Source organism: Clupea harengus, chromosome 8, assembly GCF_900700415.2.
Source record: "Clupea harengus chromosome 8, Ch_v2.0.2, whole genome shotgun sequence".
NCBI classification, from domain to species: domain Eukaryota; kingdom Metazoa; phylum Chordata; class Actinopteri; order Clupeiformes; family Clupeidae; genus Clupea; species Clupea harengus.
Genome location: NC_045159.1, coordinates 6,731,020 through 6,754,256, shown reverse-complemented (window position 1 = coordinate 6,754,256; position 23,237 = coordinate 6,731,020). Strand labels below are relative to the sequence as shown.

Below are 23,237 nucleotides of genomic sequence, written 5' to 3'. Positions count from 1 at the left end.
TACAGATGGTCCCTTAGCATGTTGAGCAAATGGCATGTTTCCTGAGCTGGTGTGAAGCTCTGTAGACAGTTGTCTACACAAGGTTTCTGCTGCTGAACCTGCTGCTGAATAGCAGGCTGGAGTCATCTCTGCCACTCTGTACTGCAAGCCTTCTTCAACGTACACTGAACAGATTGGTGTGTACATCCGGAGAACCAACAGCAATCCAGTCCGTGATTATGATCTTTGCTGAACGTCTGAAAGGTACACTGACTGACATTATGTTAATGAAAAAAAGACAAAGAACTTAAAAGTCAGCAAAGTGCACATCTTCAAGTAGTATGCATATGCTCTAGTCTACATCAGTCAAGCATTCATAAACTATTACATCTCAGTATCAGCAGAAAGACATTCAGCAGGTTGAAAGACAGTAGCAATTTATAAAATGCAATGGGCAATACCTGCATACAAGTAAAGTTGGAGAATTAGACTAATTCCAGTTGGAGGATTATTTGTGTTCAAAAATTGTTCTTAAATTTGCCAGCATTGGCCCTAATGGTCCAGTAGGCACCTTGTTAAACAGACTGTGTGCAGGAAGGGGGCTGCCCTTTAGACTTTGTTGTGCCTTCCTGATGCATCATGCACAGTAGATGTCATGACCATGCTGGAGACGATGTAAGAATTAACATTTCAACAGGACATTTTAATCAATGAGCACATGTGTATGAACACAAAATTATTCTCCCTTCTTTCGAAAATAAAAAAATGTCTACACATAATAAAGGTAGCAGCAGTTTCAAATAGGCTCCTCAAAACAATTTTTGATTGACCTAGTAACCACCATTATTTTGTGTGTGTGTGTGCATATAAAGCTACACTGACCCATTCTTCTCACAAACAGGCACTCACATACGCTCCAGGAAAAGTCAACGCACTCTTAAAGACCTGTACTTTTTGATTAACAAAGCAAGGTAGCAGCTAAGCTGTGTGTCAGGCCACAAATGGAGCGCAGCGATTATTTGAAGGCACTGCTGCACTTTTTCTTTTTAAATAACATGCCCTCCTTTTAAAGTACCATAATTGTTGAGAGCATACCCTCCTCATCAAGTTATGATCATTTCTATTCATGGGATTTCACAGTTGGCTGGCTAGTGCCATAACAGATATCTTATCATTACTTGACAAGGGCCACCAGTCAGTGTTCATTCATACTCAGTTCATAGGATATCAGATGGGTCTTAACAGTCAGAAAATATTATCTGCTCTACTCAAACTGAGAGTCAAAATGGAGTCACATTCTTTCATGAAGGAGTGCCAGTAATTTAAAAGATGCACCAAGTGAACTTTTTCTCTTATTACTTAGCCTGGCGATGCACTCACTGCACACATTAAACCCAGAGTATGCACCACATACTTACAACAAAACGACTAACACAAGCCACAAGTATTACATCACATGGACAACATAGTTAATTTTGGTGTTGTTCGCTTTAAAATGTGCTAGCAACACCTGCATAAGTATACCAGATCGATGTGGAATGCCATGGTTCAAACTATTTCTACAGTCGATCTATTGAGACATGTAGCAGATAATCGATTTGAACATCTTTTAAAAAAATTAATGGGGACACAAAAAAAAACTTGAACTGTATTGTTTGTCAGATGATTCCTTCAGATGATAAAAGGTCTCTGTATGAAACATGCATTGAAATTTCAGAGGATACGAAATTGCACTCACTTTCCCTACAGACATGCACACAGGCCTGAGTGTAATGCTGCTCATTATTATCAAGGGATGTCGGTTAGCAACTCAACACAAACCGCAAACACAAACTGTAACATGTACCAGTAGCATTTACCACATTAAAAAACAAATTATATGAACACAAACATCAAACCAAACCACAAAAGGAGTACATAACCATAGCCCGCTGTAACTGTGAGCAAGTCACTTAAGCCATTACAATGATTAACAACCAGAAAAGACTACAAAAGATCCAAACGTATTATAATCAAATGTTTATTTCTAACTTGACACTAAAAGAAAGAAATTCCAGTTGGGCTGCAGCCCACTCTTTATAGCAGAGAAGAAACTTCAATTGCACTAATTATCAAAGCCACATAAAGCAGGATCAAAAACAATTGGAACTTAAGCCAACCAATGTCAAATATAGTACTGCAATCTAATTATTCTTTTTTACTTACGATGCTTCCCCCCCCTTCACATATTAGATCAATGTTAACCCAAAATCCCTTTTCCAAGACAAATTCCACAATTTCGTTGCTAAAGCACTCAGCCATGCACCTCACAGCACCAGGGAAAAAAGGAAACCTAGATAAATGTCAAAAGTGATTTTATTTTTTTTTTCTAAAAACGTTGACCGATCTCCATCTCGACTGTAAATCCAGAGAACATGAAAAATACAAACAAAAGGGAAAAAGAAAAAAAAAAAAAAAAAAAAAAAAACATACATTAAATTCATAGAGGTACCAAAAAGTACAGTAAAAATTACACTTCCATCATTGGAAATGTGAACAAAAAAAAAGGCGGAGAAGTGACATTGCTTCCCCAATTGTCTGTTCTGTACAAATGAGGTGTGAGTCTGTTCATCCGGAAGGTAAAAGTCAGGTCCCCGTCGCCCATCCACTCCCACGCTGCTCGCACTGCAGGCTTCCTGCTGCCATGATCACTTAGGTCCTGGGGAGAGAAGAGAGAGGAGGTGCCGCCACTGCGGTCCTTAAGCATGTACAAAAATCCCAACATGGACAATAATCACATTTACTAGGAAAGGGGGAAGGTGTAAGGTGCATGCGAGAAAAGAACCATAGAAGCATTAAGAAAAAAATCAATGAGGCTTGTTAGACTGAACTAAGCAAAGAAGGCAAGAGGAGCAAGGATTCCCAGGCTCAAAGCATGAAAACAGCAAGCAGGTCCCTTCTCCCCGTAAGAAAAACCCATTTGTGTAGGGTCCACCACAACCTCAACCCTTATTGACCAAGTAGTGTAGTTATAATGTTGACCTTTATTAGGCAACCTGAAACTGGCAAATTGCACAAAACTGGATTTGTTTGTCAAAATTGGTCGTGCAGTAGTTTAACCCAGCCCTCCTCTTATGGAAATCAACTGACGTCTGACGACACTTAAGACCACAGTTCTGCATCCAAATTCAAATGGGAGACGGATGCCGTGGGAAACCACGGCAACGAGAGTGTCTACCACAAAAAGAACGAACAGCTAGGATGTAGGAGATGATCTAAAATCTAAAAAATGCATACCTGCACTACATGTGATCAGTATGGCTTGTAGCTACTCTGGTGGCCTCCACGTCTTGGACTTTTCCCATAGTTTGTATTGCCCTGGTCTGGAGGATGAGAGAAAGAGGACTGAGTGCTCACTGTGCAGAGACAAGTTAAACATCGTGATCAGGTAAGCACATGAGGGGCCCATCCACTTACTGTAGCCATAGCCTCCGTAGCCATAGTAGCCAGATGAATAATCATACTGGCCATAAGGTCCATAGCCACCGTAGCCCTGCTGACCACCGTAACCATAGCCCTGGTTGCCGTAGCCACCTGGGTTCCAATAGTTGTTGTAGCCCTGGTTCCAGTTCTGGCTTTGTCCTAAAAATGTGTCAAAGCACAAGTAGACGCGAGATTAACCGTTATGCTTTCCCCTCTCCTTTCAACACGAAGTTGTCAAATGTACAAGTATTGCTTAGCATTACAAATTTAGGAATATTTCTCTCTGTTTTTGGATGAACCCAGGTGCAGCACATTCAGTGATATTCGGTTAAAAATACTGTGGCCAGCTTGACACTGACGATTTGCACAACCATGTCAAAGAACATCTTGAAGAGTATGATTACAATGAAGACACTAGGTGTACTGTTCTCAAACATTTAAACTGATTTTCTTGAGATGAGGGTGTAGTGATGGAGCAACGCTTATACAATATCAGAGTCATCTGGCAAAATGTAATGCTGAAGCACACAGCTTAGAACCAGAAAATACCATATACAAAATACAAATCAGTTAATACTTTTAATCAAAACTGATAATTATTAAATGTACGTGTTTTAGTGGATACCGATAATATGAAGTAACTTCACTCACCACCACCGCCACCACCACCGCCACGGCCCCTCCCTCTTCCTCCTCCTCCTCCTCCTCCGCCACCTCCTCCATAGCCACCGCCCCGACCACCAAACTGCTGCTGCTGATATACCTCTTTAGGCTGGGCCACTTTTACTTCACACTGAAACAGAAACAAAAACAAAAAGTCGGTTTGCGCAACGTCATTGTGATCACACTAGTAATAAGATGAGGAAATGGTGAAATGATGCATTAACGCTTATGTTCACCGTTTGCAAGTCAACGGGTATTACCAGCTTCATATTGTATACCAGTCACAAGACAGAGCATTCATTGTCACGATAGTAAAATGAGTTCTGCAAATTCTGTAAAAACCATAGACAATGTGGCAAAACCAGCTAAAATGTCAGCCCTCAAACAGTGACATAATTGAACATCGACGTGCTCTGAAAAGTTTGACCCATTAACTGATCTAAGTCATTATACAAGTATTGGGCTAAAATGGCTACAAATTAACCCTGCAAAGCCACTTCCACCAATACTGGTAACCATTTTTAAATGTTGCATTGCACAGTGGAAATATATGTTTACTTGGTTCTATATAAACTCCCCCCCCATTCCAGTTAGATTTTTGATTGGACAATTAACTCTTGAGGGGACACTCAATTAGTCACCTCCTTGGTTTTACACATCAACGCATTGCTAAAGCAAAAGGCCATTTTTCAGTGTCTTATCTGGTCATAATGATCCCCACTTTATGAAATAATGAAAAACAGCAGAGGCAAGCAATATTATCAGTCTTGCCATACAGTGTTCATTCATTCCAGTGTTTTGTAATTTGTTCACCAACACTGGGACCATCCTGATGGTACAGATGACACTCAACCAGCCATAATCACACAGAATATTAGGGGATTGAAAGGGTCATGGGTCACACAGACAGTTTCGCACCTTTCCTCAAATGCAACAAGTCCCCCTCAGGAAATAAACCACCCAGATTAAATTTTACACTTATGTATACACAAGGCTATTTTATTACCTTGCTTCCGTTAACATGATGAAACTTCTTTTCCAGGACTTTTTTGACCGGAGACTCGTCCTTGTACGTGATAAAGACGAACCCCCTCCTTTTTTCAGACTTGGGATCTAGTGGCAATTCAACCGTTTCAATCTGAGGACACAAAGAATGGAAGGTGGTAATGTTTGAGAGAGTTCTTGCAAAACATTCACAAAATGGACATGAGAAAATACAAAGCCAGAATAGCCAGGGTGGAAAACAAACCTCTCCGAAGGTCCCGAAATACTCTCTAATCTTTTCCTCCTCTGTCTCTGGGTTAAGGCCACCAACAAATATCTTCTTTACTGGCTCCTTTTTCATCGCCATAGCCTTCTTGGGGTCAATCTGTCGACCATCTAACCGATGTTCCTTTTGTAGCAACACCTAAAAAACACACTTATTATTAGAAATACACCAGAATTTCTCAGAATACAATGCAAAAGTTCAGCTGATGCCAATACCTTATCAACACTGGCAGCTTCTTTAAAGAGAACAAATCCAAATCCTCTTGAACGCCCTGTATTCGAGTCCATTTTGATCGTACAATCAGTGACCTCTCCGAATTTTGAGAAGTAATCTTTCAGGTCTTTCTTGCTGGTGTCCCAACTGAGTCCACCAACAAACATTTTACTGTAGGAGCGAGAAATAACACACACACACACACACACACACACACAGAGAGTCAATGGCTGTTCCAAACCACCCATTGCTAAATTATAACACTACTTGCATGTAATATATGAAGATCTTTGCTATATAAAACAACAAGGGCGCATTGTTGCTTTTGCAAATTTGGGCATGTGGCCAATACAGAGTTACACATGTAAGGATCACATAATTCAGTCAGTACTACCCAACTGTACAGACCACAACAGCTTGTTACACTATGTGCTAATGTCGCCGCCTGCCAGCTAGCTCATGCCCATCCCCCATAGGAGGACACATGGCGCCAACAAAAGCCGAATGAACAAAAGCACCCTTTCAGCAATCCCCTTATGCGTTATATGCCAAACTAATTAATTCAACTGAACATTTATTGTATATATATTTTAGTACACTCACCCCGCGTCTTCCTCGCCTTTACTAGCGTCAATCTGTCCACCTTCTGAGGTTCCATTCTGAGAATCCTCTTCTGCTGCGTCTTCTACCTTTATGCTAGCTTCTTCCTCTTCTTCTTTAATTACTGCTTCTACTCCGTCTTCTACACCGTCTTCTACAGCATCTTCTACACCATCTTCTACGCCGTCTTGTACACCGTCTTCTATGCCGTCCTCTACTTCGTCTTCGACTACTTCTGCTACTTCGGCTGGTACTTCGTCTTCTACTTCTTCCTCCTCCTCCTCCTCCTCTGGCTGTTCCACGGGCTCTTCGGAATTGAGATGTTCACCTTCGTTACCATTTTCGGATGTCTCCATAAGCTGCTGTTCGGTTTCTGACATCGTGGCCTTTTTTGTGATCGTCTGAAATGTTAGTAATACACAATAATCATTAGCTAACGTTAGCTGTGTAGATACAAGCTAGCTAGTTAGCTACGCAATGATCAGCTAGCCACCAAAGCAAAAGATGGGTGGATCTCCACTCGGTGGCCTAACGTTTATATGAGGGCTTGCTCAAAGTCCATTCATTTGAGAAAACCCAGAAATATAACTACCCAGCAGGCATACTTAAATTATTATTCGACAAGTTAAATTGCATGTTGGCAATTCAAATAACTAACTCTAGTAAGGTTTAGTTTAGTAAACACAAACCTACAAAGCTGGCTAGTTAGCGTAGCTAATGCTGCATTGTTAACAGCTAACCTACATAAAAAAATGAATTGCCGATGTTTAACGTTACTGCATAGCGATTCGAGCAAAGTGCGCTACCTATCAAAAATAACTTAGCAAATTAAGCATTGAACAAATCACTCAATATTCCCCCAAGTTACACGATTGAATATGTTCAAAATAATCAAAATGTTTCAAAGATTTGCTAGCATGTTGGCTAACTTGCTAGGCAGCAAATGGCCGAATATAACGAATATAACATTAGCTAGCTAAGTCCCTGGTCTTTTTTTCATGCACTGAACAGCATTTTGTCGAATAAATTCAGACCGACCATCGATTAAAACGTATCATGCACAAAACCAGAAAAATAATGGCTTACTCTGTGAACTAATTCAGCCGGAGGAATATCGTTAAAATGGACTCTCCCCTGCACCGCCAACTCGTGGCAGCATGGATATCTAACCGGATGAAAGTGCCCCCTCAATAACACAACACTTGATTTGGTATCTGAATGGCCAAGGTGATAATAGTGCTTTTCAATTGGTCGGTACTACAAAAGGTTCCCGCCCCTCTGACGTATTTTCATACTGGTCTGGAACGAAATGTTCCAGAGGAATAAGCGGCCCTGCCTACATACAACCATTCCATTTTACTTCACCGTCATTTTGTATGGAACATTCATATACATATACATTCACGTTTGAACACGATGTGACAATGTAATTGTGATATCTTTTTTTTTTTTTGCGTGCACAGAATTCTTTGACATTTTTAAAAGGCTATATTCATTGTACCAAATGAGCAGGTTGTCTTAGGCTACTTCTTCAGATGTTCACAGGACATTAACCTCTCGTAAGGCTCTGGCAGTTTCACGTATTAAGTAATGCCACTGCTTATTTGGAATTAATTGGAAACGTATACAAGGAAAAAAAAGAAAACAACTTTGAAAGTTGGCCTATTCAATAGAACACAATTTAGAAAATAAACAATATACATACTTGAAGCTTGTAATAGTGGGTTAAAAGAGGCCTCATTCAGACGCTTTCCAAGATGTGTCCTGAACAGTTGAAAAATGCAATAAATACAGAAAATAGGTCACATTTGTGTTTTGTATATTATCAGAAATGCAATTGTCCATCTCCACCATTACAATTTCACGTTTTCTGACTTAACAAAATATTGGCTTTTGGCTTAACAGTTAAAGCAGAGATTTTTGATAGAGACCAAATCCATTTTGTGTTACTGATTTTTTTTTTTTTTGTTAAAGAACAGGGTCAGGGAATAACGGTAAAAGACAGATTCATGTCTTAACCTGTCTGCTTTATGATTGTTGCAATGGTCAGACTTTTGGTATATGTGATGCACGCCTAACATGAGAAATTCACACATTCAATCGTATTCATGCATCTGATCTACATTTAGTGCAGCCTTCTCAGGGTAATGGATACAATACACAAGTAGGCCTTCAGACACAAAAACAGTTTCTTCCCCCTCGCCTTCTCACTATTGAACAGCTAACCCACTGTAGCATATATATTTATCCCTGCACTTCTTGCACTCTCCACTTCTTCTTTGCACTATTGTTGTGTAACAATTCACAGCTACTGTATATAGCCATTCCGCCTTGTATATACTTTCTTAAACTTCGTAGACCGTTGCACTGTTTGTTTTGTATTGTGTTGTAATGCATATTTTGTGTAAGCACACTGAGAGCCGCTTTACCAAGTCAAATTCCTTGTTTGTGAAAACTTACTCGGCCAATAAAACCTGATTCTGATTCTGATCTTATTCTGATGTGGTGCACACAATCCTAGGCCATGAATTGCAGATGTCTAAACCTCGTGGCTACCTAGCCTCTTCGGTACCGATTGATCGTCTGGTTTTGATTATGATTACTGTGAAAATGCACAGCTAAGAAGAGCTTTTGATATACTGTGTTCCACACTCTCACCCTGAGAGCAGGGCTTTAGGGGATAAATGCCTGCACTTGCATTACTTGGCCTGTAAAAACATGCCAGTTGTCAAGGGAGTTAGAAAAGCATTTGGATCCTTTTAAGAGAAGTCATGGCAAAATTGTGAGACCGCATATACCTTTGCATCACCTAGCAGGATGAACAGTTCCAGGCTATAGTGAGCCCAGGTAGTATGGGTTTGGCAGCACCAAACAGTTTCCGGCCCACATTACAAATGAACTTAGAGTATGATGTAAATTAAGACTGTCTCGGTGAAGGTTCTCTCTAGTCTTGATGGCTTTCCCCCTGCTCCCACTCCATTATGCATGGCTGTCATTTACATGAACTGTCTTTGTAGGTGTGACACCGAAAGTGTTGACTTGTTTCTATTGTGGCTGATGGGAGGGGGGGGGGTTCCAGCATGCCTTGTGTTGTTGTTTAGAGTTAGCATTCAGGTTGTGCATCCCTTTTCTGTCTAGATCAAAATAGAACTCACATTTAGAGAATAATTCTCTGTCAGACAATAGACAGACACAAATAGGTTGGTGGGTCAGACTGATAAAAAAAATGATCTGTTTAGGAGATTTCAGGGACATTCTTGGCTGTACCATAAGGCAGCTGCAGGGAGGCCTACTGAGGAAATCTAGGCAACAAGAAGTGTTTTTCAAGTGTTTTGTTAATGAAGGGGGGATGTCCCTGGTACACACACGTACACACACACACACAAACACACACACACACACACACACAAGGCAGAGGTGTTACAACAAGAGTGTACACTCTACCATGCTATTTATATCTGCTCTTTACATTGCGTTTTCAAAAGGTGGTCAAACTACAACCATGTCATTAAACTGTTGGTTGCAGCTAAACATATCCAGGCAAACTGACTTTTCTGCTTTCATGTCCCTGTTTTGTAATGATTACATGCATAAACTCTGAACTACTACAAAAACACACTACAGAAATTGTGTGGTGATTTGTTTGTGGGAGTTTGTCAAGTGATTGCAATTGGTAGTGAGTTTCATACAAAAAAAATACCACAAAGTCACCTGCAATACACCTACTTCACTTGTAGTGTAACTGCCACTGCTTTGCACTTACCAGATTTCTTCATTCAGCAAACTATGGTGGTTCCTTCACCTCGAGTCTCTGATACTCACTTGTTTCCCCTCTTTTGTGTCCACTGTTGTATTTACACCAGATTAATTACTCTCGAATGCTATTCATGCTAATCTTAATGATGCAAGAGGGACCTTACACAACTCACCTCTCGCCTTGACTGTCCATTTCCTAACAACCACAATCCTTTACACCATCTGCACTAACCTCTGGCTTTCTGATGTTATCTGTAAACGGAGAACTAAACTTAGGGTAGTGGAAAGGCAGTGGCAAAAATCCAAAGACCCAGGTATATCAATATCCCCTATCTTTAGCTTCTAGCATAACAGCTGCCAAAACAACATGTTACTGTGACAAGATCCGTACCACAGACACACAGATTATTCTCCACCTTCAAAGCCCTCCTCAACACTCCAATATCTCTTTGTTTAACACATGAAGAGACACTGATACAGTAAAACTAGATATTCAAACAGATAACAAGAAAAAACAAACATACAGTAAATAAAACCAAGAGTACGCAGAGACAGAAAGAAGATCTTTCATCAGAGGTGAAAAGAGTTTAGGAAGAGATTTTTGTAGTTTGTTGAGGTTTGAGTTGTGTTGTTATATGCCTTCAATCATTGGGGAATATAGAGAGGAGTGACTTGTTATTACTTGCATTTGTGTGTGAAGTAATTTGTTAATAAAAAGCTTAAATTGATCATATATAGTTTTCCTCAGGATTGAAGTAATCAATGGAAACCATGAAAATAAAACATTTTTGATGGAAAATTCTAAATTATACTTAAAGATGGTGCATATTAATGTTAGAACATCTGACCAGAATTTTGTACTGATAAGTGTACTGATGTTTCTGGAGGTTAATTATATTCTAATTATAACATTTTATTAGCAGGGTAACATCTATGTATAAGTTTATAAGAGACCTCTCTTACTTTATTTACGAGAAGATATTTTAAAGACAGAGTTCAAACAGTCTCCCAGGGGATGTCACCTATGAAACCAGTCCAATACACTACATAAGGCATTGTCACAATATCTACAGCTGGCTATATTATTCCCACTATTTTATATAAGAAATAGAAAAAAAGTGCAGGAATGTAACTGCTGTATGTGCAAGTGAAGTACTAGTAGAAGTGCAAGTTAGGAAGGGAGGTGCTCTCTGAAGAGTTGGGGGAAGCCCCTGCTCTGGTATTGCTTGGCAGCTCGTTCCACCAACGTGGAACTACGAATGAGAATAGTCTAGATTGCCGTACTTGCACAGACGGCAGTGCTAAACGACGCTCATTAGACAAGCGCAGCATCCTGGGGGTAACATTTGCCCTTACAAGAGCATTTAAGTAGATGGGAGCATAACCAGCAATCACTCTGTAGGCAAGCATAAGTGACTTGAACTTGATGCTAGCAGCTAAAGGCAGCCAGTGAAGCTCAATGAGTAGTGGGGTGTCGTGTGCCCTCTTGGGTTGGTTGAACACCAGACACGCCGCCGCGTTCTGGATCATCTGTAGTGGTTTCACCACGCATGCTGGCAGGTCCGTTAGGAGGGCGTTGTAACTCACCAAGGTTTGCACCAGCAGCTGGGTGGCATACTGGGTTAGGTATGGCCTGATTTTGCAGATGTTGTATAGTGCAAATCGGCACGACCGGAAGACAGAGGCAATGTGGTCGGTGAATGTCATTTGGTCATCGATAATGACACTGAGATTTCTTGCTGATTTGGAGGGAACAAGAGATAAGGAGTCAATTTTGATATTGATGTGGTGGATGGCCTGTTTGGCTGGAAAGACCAACTGTTCCGTTTTAGCCAGATTCAGCTGAAGGTGGTGATTCTTCATCCATGTGGATATATCAGAGAGACAATCCGAGATCCGCGCTGTGATCTAGCTGAGACACATGGGTCCAAATCTGTCCTATAGCTGAGACATATGGGTCAAAATCTGTCCTATAGCTGAGACACATGGGTCCAAATCTGCTACATTTGGCAAAGCAGCAAATGACTGTTGGCTCTTTAACATTGTTAGGTGAAAATTCACTCAAGTTACCTCAGGACTCCGGAGTTGCATATAAGTACATTTATTAGACAACAACAACAACAAGCTTGTTGGGCTCACCCACGTCTTGGCAGGTCAGAGAGAAGCACGGGCCCTCTCTCCTAGAGAGGGAGCCCAGGCTTGCTCCCAGCCTGCAGCAGACGAGAGAGAAGCAATATTAAACACATCGCACATGGTTTATATAGATATAAGTGTATCTAATGCTGATGCCATAAAAGTTTAACATCTCAGTCATTCTAGGTCTATGACTGAGCTGCTTGTCTTCCAAGGATGTCTGTTCTTCCCAGGGTCGAGAGCACATTTCGACCCTGTGTTACGACCCGGCTCTTGGGAAGCAACATAAGGAGAACACAGACACATATACCTCAAGTTAACCAGTATATATTTATTAAGTATAGGGGAAAAGTTAAGTGGAGAGCAAGGTGCTTGACCTGCCGCCAGGTAAGCAGTTGCTGTGTAAGAGAGAGAGTGAAAGAGGGGTGTGGCCAGTTCTTAAAGGGAGCCAACAGCTGCAGGCAATCACCCGTGATCGCAGGTGACAGCCAAGGCATCTGTAGGCAAGACAAACAGTGAACACAAAACAACAACAACAACCAGGCCCGTAACACCCCCACCCTTAAAAGGTTGCCCTACAGCAACCAACCCCAAGAAAACATAAACCATAATCCCATGTCAGAACTCACGACCGGGAAAGGGCATCAGCCAGAACATTGTCTCTGCCACGGATGTGGAAATTCTTCAGGTCGTAATCCTGCAAAAATAAACGGCATCGCATTAATCTCTGATTGGAGTTCCTCATACTGTTTATAGATATGATCTGTGTACCCCAGCAGTGGTGCACCTGAAACATAGACATCAAAATGCTTCAAAGCAAGAATAAGTGCCAAAGCTTCCTTCTCAATAGTGGAGTAGTGTTTTTGGTGGACATCACATTTTTTTTTTAAATAGCACAGAGAATGATCCACTCCATAAACATCCATGACGCATCAAGCCATCAGGCTTGCTCTCCTCCACGGTGAGTTTCTTCGGCCCGTCGGGCTTAAAGCACACCACCTCACACTTGCGGTTCTGGTTCATGAGCACCGTGTAGGGGGTGTTCACAATGTGGGACCTCCCCAAGGTTTTCTCCTTTGTAGACCACCTTATCTGGCAGGCAGAAAGGTATGGAGTAATACTCATAGGGCAGCTGGTTGCGGGAGCTGGTCAGTTTCACAACCTTAATCTCTACAGGGGTGTTGTGGTGAAAGTTAATGGGAGCAACTCCCGGCACATAGAAAGACCAGGCTATAGGTAGCAAGGCCAGCAGCAGAAACATCCACGTCTCCATCGCCGCTGCCATCTTGAATAATCTAGTTGCTACAGACATAATTGTCAGCAGATATTGGTTTCCTGACTTACAACGTGGAAGAGGACCAACACAATCAATTAAGAAATGCCTAAACACACGATCCCAAGTTTTTCTTATCCCTAGGTGACCCGCAAGGCAATGGTCATGAGCCAAGCGCAATATATCCGGTCTAAAAGAGGATGGGACCACAATCTGAAACATGCTACTCCAATCATCCTGACTAGACATCCTTGGAGAAGTCCACTTTCTCATCAAAACATCATTACAGAGAAAGTAACCACAGGCCTCTTCAGAAACAGCATTTTCTGATACCACCTCCTCAAAGAGAGCTCATAGGGTAGGGTCTGCTTTTTGTTTAATCACCAACTGTTCGTGTGAGGATATTGCGTCACCAAACCCAGCAAGATCTAAATCACCCCTTGCCATAAAAGGGACTGACAGGCCAATGTCAAATGGATCAGACATCTTTAATTTGTCCTGCTTTTGCCTGGACATAGCACGGGTAACAGCACAAACAGGAAAAGTGTTTGGATACATTTTCTCTAGTTTGTCAGGAACATCAGCTATCTGAGGAATAGATGTTACCTTTGGAGTGACCAGCACTCTACCTCCAGCTAGATCATTCCCAAGGATGAATGAAACACCATCAATTGGGATATGTGAACAAAGGGCAACCACAACTCCATCAGACCTAATTCAGAGTCCAAATTGAGTTTGTGTAATGGTCACGTCAAAAACCCTTCCCCAAACCCTTTCACCAAAGCATGAGAACCCAGAGCAGACTTCTCAGCAAATGGGAGCACATTATGGAGCATCACCGACTGGAAAGCTCCAGTGTCCCACCAGATTTTGATGACATTTAATCTCAGGATCAGAATTTAGACACAAAGCCATCAGTCAAGAAAAACAACGAACCAGCTAGCTCTTTTTTGTCAGAAATCTCACCATCAGGTGGCACCAGGCCGTTCTCCTCAATAGATTTGACAAAGGCCACAGGTTTGATAAACTTTTTTACTGAGTACAGGACAATCAGCTACGATATGTCTTTCTTCCGAAGAGGCCAAAGGAGACCTTTTGGAAACAAAGGCAGGCACAGGAGATGATTTAAAAGGCTGCAACTTAGAAAGCAGGCCACCTCTCCTACTGCCTGGATATTGCCCCACAGTAAAGTTAATTTTGTGAGTGAGGACAAACTCCTCTGCAAGTATAGCAGCTTGATCCAAGGTCACCGCCTTTTGCTCATTCAAATATATACGCACACAGCCTCTGGCAAACAACTCTTAAATTCTTCAAGTCATACAAGCTGTCGAAGCTGTTCTATAGAATCAGCTTTCTGCGATAGGCACCACCGGTTGAACAAGCGCTCTTTCTCTCTTGCAAATTCAACATTCTCTTGTTTTATATAGCTCCTGAAACGCTGGCGATAAGCCTCAGGAACCAGCTCATATGCCCTTAGAATAGCCTCTTTGACCAAGTCATAATTGGAACTCTGTTCAATACTTAAGGCAGAGTATGCCTCCTGTGCTTTCCCCACAAGAACACTCTGTAAAAGCAATGTCCAAAATTGTTTAGGCAATTTGGAAGTTGTAGTCACACATTCGAAATGAGGGAAATACCTCTCAATATCTTTCTCCTGAAAAGGAGGAACTAATTGTATGTGGCTAGTCACATTAAATTCATCTCTCGGTGGCTGAGAAACCGGCCTCAACTTCCAACTCTTTCATGAGTTGTTCGTGTTTTAATAACATCTTTCCATTTCAGTTGATCCTGCCTTTCCTCCAATTCTTTTGCTTTCAATGCAAACTCCCTATGCTTTAACTGAATAACAGCATCTAACATAACAGGATTTATAGGCATACTCTCCGCCATTGAAGTCATTTTAAGGCACCTCTGACCACAAGCTCTTTAATGTTTTTCTTCAGCTTTTTATCATTAGAAATACCAATTTCATAATGAGACCCCAGCTGAAGTTGTTCCTTGGTGAAACCATCAAGCAGCTCTTCACTAGTTTGTTCACAAAAATTCTCAAGAGTTGCCATTATTTCACATACTATAGTCATGCACAGATCAGCAACAGCCACAAATGAGGCTCTACACTATTACTGCTGCTTTACATACGCAAAAAACACACTAAATAGGTCCTATATAGCACACAGCTATCAAAGTGGCAAAACTACAAAAAAATGGCTGTCACACCATTGTCAAAAGTAGGCCTGGATAGTACCCCTCAAGCCACTAATGTAGCACACAAGATTATTACCTGCCTCATGCAAGCCCAAAATAGAACCTGCCAGTAATCCTAAATTACTGCGAATTAAATAAAATAAATTTTTCAAGCGTTAACACGTATGTACTTCCAGCCTACAAAAGTTCTAACTAGAACCTTACAAATAGCCACTAAACACAAGAGTCAGGATCATGGACCCCATTTAATGCCTCAAAATGCACAAAACTCAACTGACTCAATCACAAAAATGCTCCCTTCTCTCCCCCAGCAAAAACACAGGTGAGTATGTTTGTCAAGTGCCCTTCTCCAAAAACACAGTGCAGATTTACACAACAGTACTAAGCAAACCCCAGATACCTATCAAATTAAACTAATTAACCTAAACTGTCTTCGGAGGCATACCAGGCGACTTTAAACACTTAACTCAGAGTTCTACAGTGAACCATTGATGCAGCCCAATGCAGGATCCTGAAGTGTACCCCCTCCCTAGGATAGCCTCAAAAACAAAAAAGGAAAATAACAAAAGAGTGAACCGTTGAAAGGACTAATGTCCAGCTGGAACACTCACCCTACCTATCCAGGGAGATTAAGCACTGTGTTCAAAGAAAAGACAACTTAAACAGACACACTCACCAAACCGAAGGAGGGAATTCACTGCAACCGCCTTGCACTACTCCACAAACCAAAAAAACTTAACCACAAATCTAGGGGAATATAACAAAAAAAACTAAATTCTACACAAATCGGGGACGAGCCCCCATATGTTATTGGGAAGCAACATAAGGAGAACACAGACACATATACCTTAAGTTAACCAGTACATATTTATTAAGTATAGGGGAAAAGGTAAGTGGAGAGCAAGGTGCTTGACCTGCCGCCAGGTAAGCAGTTGCAGTGTGAGAGTGAAAGAGGGGTGTGGCCAGTTCTTAAAGGGAGCCAACAGCTGCAGGCAATCACCCGTGATCGCAGGTGACAGCCAAGGCATCTTGGAAGACAAAAAGTGAACACAAAACAACAACAACAACCAGGCCCGTAACACCCTGTCACCAATGAGTTCACCCAAACATGCTCTTGCACATATGCAGACTAAGTGGCACCTAATAATCCAGGTTACACACACACAGAAACACAGAAAAGCCATGTTCCTGCTTACATAAGCACATGATTCATACAAGGTATTAATACAAGGCACTTGATTAATATATTCTGAAGTCATTAACAGTGTTTCGAAATGATCTCCATCAATCCCTCCCTTTATCAATTTAAAGGGATAATCCCAATGATAATCACAATCACAAATCATCGTTCATAATTCGTCAATTATCAATTTCAATGGATAATCTCAAAATCATCACTCTGAGCTTCATCACATGGATTTTCGGAACAGAGATCATTACTGAGCATGACTACATATCATCATAAGTCAATCATTTAAAATGTCATCATTTTTCTCATCACACATTTGTATACTTTGTATTTGTAGGCCAACATAGTGGGCGTCAACTGTGTGTGTGTGTGTGTGTGTATCATTAGCTCGCCTAGGCTTCAGATAACATTCAAACAAGGCCTCTTTGCTGTGTCCTTGAAGGCCCTGTTCCCCATCAGGCATTCTGCAGGACACATCGGCTGTTGAATATTACACTGGGCAGGACATTGTAAACAGTCTCTTTGTGGAAAGTGTGTTTAGGCAGTCTGGTTCACCCATTTCCCCTACAGATGATCTTTAGCCAGGCCCCATTGCGGACATTTGACAAAGACCGGTGCCTATTGTGATCAATATGCTAACAGTCCCAAAATGTAGAGCAATACAGTTATTATTAAAAGTCCCACACATTGTTTAATTATTCTTGTAACTCCCCATGACTTCACAGAGATCGGACCGCCCCGCCCTCCCAGTTTCTACTATGCTCTTCTACCCCACTGGACAGCGTTGTTTGCTTCACCAGGTTTGAGACGAAAAATTGCCTAAGGCAAATAATCCCCTTTGTAGCTGGACTTCCGTCACAGTGGGCCGGCCCTGGGAAACTGTAGAGGAAGACAGCTCCTATCCGCTGTCTCTGTCTAGAAAATTCGAGAGGTGCACGTCGGTGTCCGTCCAGCTCTCCGAGGGGCTCGGAGGGGCGTTCCACCTCGGGGAAGGTGTTGCCAAGGCGTGGCCATGTGTCCGTCTCCGTGAAAATGCACGACCATAAATTGGGCATAAGGCAGGCTTACTCGTTTACAATGTGCTAGATGTATCCAGGTGTATCCAGATGTATCTCTCAGGCCCAATGCAGACGGACTCTAGTTTGTCTGAACCCGGTGAACCCAGTCTCCGGATAGCCCTATCGTGCAGACGAACGCACTGTATCCGCACACTGTATCCGCACTCCCTCGAATAGGGGGTCCAAAGTGAGTAACCTCGAAATCCGATTGCTGTTGGTGTTCGTCTGCACGCTATCCGCATACCTAATCGGATTGCCCCACGTGATTGCATCATTAGACCAGCCAGAACAACGGCCACAACCGGCATTATTTAATAACTGAATGGGTTGCCATGGCGCAGTGAGTTTCGCAGCCAGTTATAACAGCTCTCCAGTTTAAAAAAAAAAATTCTTCTTTCCACGTGAATTTCCCTAACGGGATTAATACTGTATCTATCTATCTGTTGTTAGGAAAGGGATGACATTAACAAGCCACACTTTAATCTATCACTGTTTAATATATGTGCATCAGACCATTTTTCAAAAACCAGTTTTTTAAAGTGTCAGCAATAGCCTATATGAGCAAATCTGACGCGAAAAGATTTTTTATTATAGACGGAAGTTTCAAAACAGATGAATGTTACGTTAGCTTTAGTCCTGTCAGACAACGATAGCGATAGCTACTAGCTAGCGTTAACGTTACTTCAGAGGTAGCCAGTGGCGGCTGGTGATTTATTTTTTGGGGCGCAATCATAGACATATATAGACTATAGGCGCAGTTGGGCAGTGCGGTTTAAATAGCACTCCACAATGAGAAAACAAAAACACAAGAGAGGTTTTGAGTAGAATATATTAAAAAACAAAATATTTATTTCATGAAAACACAGTGCTCAACACTGTCCACTAACAACTCTCAACAAACTGTAAAATTGGGCATGAGAGGTTTAGGGCAGAATGGTTTAAGAAACATTGGGTTGGGTTCCAGAGGTTTAAATATTGGGTAGTAGAGGTTTAGAGTAGACTAGATTCAGAAACATTGTGTACAAGTTTAAAACAGAGTAGATCATTTTTTTTTTTTTAAACACAGGGTGTAGAGGTTTAGAGCAGAATAGAGTGAGAAAGACTGAATGATACCAGTAGTTTAGAGCAGAATAGATTCAGAAATACTCGATTATACTAGAGGTTTAGAGCTGAATAGATTCAGAAACACTGGATGATACTACATGTTTTCGAATGCCAATTCGGTACCCTTCGTCCAACTGCTCTGCAATACTCAGTCTTCCAAAGAGGCTTAGCTTCAGGCTGTTAGTTAGATGGCTGCGGCAAGATTCGTGCTTCTTACATTTATCGTTGAAGTGCTTTAGATCCCTCATCCCCGTTGCAGTCCAGATTGTTTCAGTCCCAGGACTTTGGAACAACAGGCAGGGAAAACAAAAAAACGCATCACTCACTGAACAACCAGCTAACCAGCTCCGGTTAGCATACAGGCTTGAGGAGAAGCTACGGGTGTACGTCCTCCCGCGGTCGATGCTCTGCTGCTGCATTTTTAAATCCGGACGTTCGGGTCCCATGTCTTTCAGTCTCTTCTTATCGACATCTGATCGTCGATTCGAAAGTTTTCAGTCGGCATACTCACAGAATCAAAGTCTCTGCTAGCTATGTTGCTCTCGTAGATACGTGAGATGTATATGGGATGTGAGGGAATGATAAAGGTCTCTGATTCGACGAATAGTCCAGTCGCGTTGAAATAAGAAACGATGTCATTGGTCAGGGCGCAAAATTTTGCGCCCCAGGATCGAACTTTCATCCGCCAATGAGAAGCTGTCCTTGCTCAAATGTTGCAGAAAAGTATGAGAGCTCCCATTGACTTCCATTTGGCCGGCGCCCCTCCAGGGAGGAGGGGCTTAGCTCAGTGATAACGAATGGCAATATATTATATTTGGTCACATTTAAGTGGTTGTTGGCAGGGGCTTACGGTCTCCCACACACATGTAACGCGTTAACACAGTACAGTTCCTGTTTTAATTGTTTGGTATATAATGTTTTTTTTACTTTTTTTTTTTTTTTTTCATCTCAAACTTTTAGGAGGGGCGGCGCCCTTGCGCCCTGTATTGACGCACCGCCACTGGAGGTAGCCTACAGTACGTGAAGGACAAAGCCCTCAACAATAGCCTACATTTGTTGTTAGTAATAAAACCATGAAATTGGAAGCAATTGTAAACCATGAAACATCCAGGATCCACAGCATTTGCATTGTGGTCTCTCGTGCTCAAGCTCAGCATCTCCATAAAGCACAGGCATTTAAACAACTCAGACATGTCATGTTGCACATTGCTTTGTTGCACTGTTCTAAACTCTTTATTATCAATAACAAATATAATTATTTTTCGCTTAACCTACAGTCTGCTCTTACCACTGATTTTATAAACCACCATAATGTGTTACTGTGCAGATTAAATGTAGGCTATGCGGCTAAGCTAAACGTTGCTAGTTGGAGCTCAACTACTGTCATATGTTACTTTGATAGCATGCTCCTGTCTTCTTCTCCATTTTCTTCAGTTGTCTGTAGCACCAAAGTGCCACCAACAGGCGTGGGTGATGTACTACAGCTGAGTCAATCGGATTCGCTGGGTTCATGTGCACGCGATTTAAAAAGTTGATATGTGTGAAAAATGAACCCGGGTTCAGGCAAACTAGGCTTCGTCTGCATGGGGTCTCAGCCATCTTGACTGCGGTAGGTGTTGACAGTAGCACTTGGTATGGTCCGTCCCACTTGGGCAAGTGACAGTGTTTTCTTTTTAGGCTGTTGATTAGGACACAATCTCCTGGCCCAACCTTGGTTTCAGCCTCACAGGTTCCTGCGGAGCACAGAGAGTTCTGAGAGCATTTTGCTAATTCACATTTTTGCCATATATTCTGCAAATGTATATTCAATATCTTTATCTGTTTCAGCATATGGTTTGAGAGCTGAGACAGTGTAGGTTCCTCCTTACCTTATTTCAAACAGTGATAACCCTTTACTCTGTCTTGACAACATGCATGCTTCATTTCACAAATTTCACTCTTGGATTCTCAATTTGCTTTTAATAGTTTGGTTCATTCTTTTCTACCAGTCCGGCTGACTGGCGGTTGTATGAACAGTGATTGTCTATGGCTAGAAAATATTTCTTTTTTTCGTTTGGATTTAACTCAATCCAAATCCATAACTGAATGATTAAACATCTTTCAAACAAATATTAATAAGAAGTACAAATATATGCTTACTATCCCCATTGAGGCATGTTTTTCCCATGGCTCAATATTGCAGCATATCTTTTAGCATTGTGAGATCTAATTCTTCAATTGTGTACGTGTCAGTTGGTGGTTGCAGTGCGGCCTGGTTAGTGGCCTTGTCTGCTTGTGGTTTCCCAATGAAACCGGGTCTTTTGCATGTGTGTGCGAAGAGCAGTCAGTGCAATTAGTCCCGCTGCCTGTGTGGAATAGGATAGTGTGGAAGTGGTGGCTCTACTTTCAAGGTATTCTCTGCTGTGACTTGAGCCATTTGCTGACACTTTCAATACACTCCCTCAGGATAAACTCTTCTCTAACCAGAGATGATTACATTCTAACTTAAGTCCCAAATAAAAGTAACAATTATAACTAGGTATAAGATACATTGAATTATTGACTATGGCATATACTTATTAACTATGAATCTCAAATGCCGGTCCCTTCAAATGCCGGTCCCTTCAGACTACAGCGTAAGCAGTTGCGTTACTGCCAGCAAGGTTCTTTTTTGCTTGAATCATCATCAAACATAGTTAAATCAACTTCTGGAAAAGGCATATCTCGTAGGTCAGCTCTGGCGGCCATAGTTTTTATCTGTCTCTTCTACACAATCGTGTGGATTACCATTCTCTGCCGTAAGTAAAAGTGTAACTGGGTTTAATGTCACGCAGGGCTCAATGGTGATATGAGGCTGCGAGAGCAAAACAGTCATGCAAGATAATTGTCTGGCTGGTGACATGTAAGCATGTTTTTGTTATAGCAACAAAACAGATACTGCATGTGGAACTTTCAGTGTAAGTGCCAGTATAGTACAATAGGAGCAGAGGCCTGCACCGCCAAGGCTGCAGCCACTACTGCTTGTAAACATTTAGACATTGCTTGGGCTACTGGATCTAGCCGTGTAGAATCGTATGCCACTGGTCTCAACTCCTATCCCCACCTCAAGTCCCCACTCCTGCATTAACACAGGTGTCTATAACCTTTTTTAAAGTCTACAGCTTGTATGAACGGCTTGTCATGTCATGGATGCGCTAGGACAGCAGAACTGACAGTTGTTTTATCTGTTCAAATTCCTTCCCTTCTTCAGGCCTTTTTAATAATGTCTCAAGCTGACATGGGCTGAGAATAAAGTAAACTCTGTAACATTTGTGTTTCTAACGCGTAGTTAATCTATTATCTACAGAATTTAGTGATTCCCAGAAAATACATCATTTATTTCTTTGTTGGTGGCTGAGGTTCTTTTTTTCTAAATTTTTTTTTACAACGCCAGGGTATGTTGTTTACAGGTCTTCTTATCTGGAGAACAGCACAGTCTTTTGAGCCAGCACTCAGCCCCCACCCAGCCTGTCTTAGTCCATCAGTCTAGGTTAATGTAGTTAGTGTGACAGGCTTAAATTTGTCTTTATATCTTTTGGGGGCTAAACAGTGTATATTCTATACATAATACTATTGTGGGACACGTCTTCTTTGACACACCATTGTTTAATTTATTCTTTAACCCATGTATTGTTGGATCAATTCTAATGCCCAACCCACATCACATATCTTCCTAATAAGTTTGTAGGTTATGTTTTAGAAACAATAATCTGTAATTTAAATATCTGTCCTGTTTCAGACTCTTCAAAAGTAATCGGTTATGTGTATGACTCTGCTTTTAGATGTCTCTTTCTTCTTACAACTTCACTGTACTGGGCATATCTTGTTCTCTGATTACTGCTCTGCAGGCACCAGTCACATAAAACAAAAATAAAACAAAAAAAGAATTGGCTTTCTTTCCACCATTAACGTAAGCTTTGCTCTGTTTGGCGCAGCCAATAATGCAAAAACATTTTCAAAATCTATGTTTAAGATTTTTCTTCATTTCTCTCACAACTCTATGCCATAGTGGGCAGGTTCGGGACCAGTGTCCAGCTTTCCCACAAACAAACAAACAAAAAGCACATTTATCGATTTTCAGTTTTTCCCCTTTTTTTAATCTTATTACCACAGCATGTTGCTTTAAAAGAGCAAAAGCTCTAGTAGCCCATGTTATCAAATGCTTTTTTAACAAAGCCGCTAATTTCTGTCATAAATGTATTATTTATTTTTAACTGCATGGCGTAAGGCCCATCATCAGCCCATGTGGCTGGTTCTAGCAGTTCATTATGACCCTTGAATACTTTCAGTCGTTCTAGGTATTCAAGGATTGTT

General features: G+C 41.4%; 1 protein-coding gene across 5 annotated transcripts; it reads right to left on the bottom strand.

The window, feature by feature from the left end:
• Positions 1-1,983: 1,983 nt before the first annotated feature.
• On the bottom strand, positions 1,984-10,138 carry LOC105907454 (heterogeneous nuclear ribonucleoprotein A/B-like). 5 transcript variants are annotated; one of them, XM_012835788.3, is made up of 10 exons: positions 9,951-10,138; positions 7,893-7,951; positions 6,191-6,588; positions 5,590-5,758; positions 5,354-5,512; positions 5,111-5,242; positions 4,093-4,234; positions 3,436-3,600; positions 3,256-3,341; positions 1,984-2,677 (listed from the first exon to the last, which is right to left on the bottom strand). In XM_012835788.3, the coding sequence occupies exons 2-9, from the start codon at positions 7,926-7,928 to the stop codon at positions 3,271-3,273; spliced, it is 1,272 nt and encodes a 423-aa protein (XP_012691242.1). In that variant the 5' UTR covers positions 7,929-7,951; positions 9,951-10,138; the 3' UTR covers positions 1,984-2,677; positions 3,256-3,270. The 5 variants fall into 5 exon arrangements, with proteins under 5 accessions (XP_012691242.1, XP_031427513.1, XP_012691246.1 ...); XM_031571653.2 differs by having other exon boundaries at positions 4,105-4,234; XM_012835792.3 differs by lacking the exon at positions 3,256-3,341.
• Positions 10,139-23,237: the final 13,099 nt, after the last annotated feature.

Coding starts and splice junctions, on each gene's coding strand:
- LOC105907454 (XM_012835788.3), bottom strand. CDS start 7,928: ATGAGGCCTCTTTTAACCCACTATTACAAGCTTCAA. Junction 6,589..7,892: donor CCCACTATTACAAGCTTCAA/GTATGTATATTG, acceptor CTAACATTTCAG/ACGATCACAAAAAAGGCCAC. Junction 3,342..3,435: donor CTACGGAGGCTATGGCTACA/GTAAGTGGATGG, acceptor CTCATCCTCCAG/ACCAGGGCAATACAAACTAT.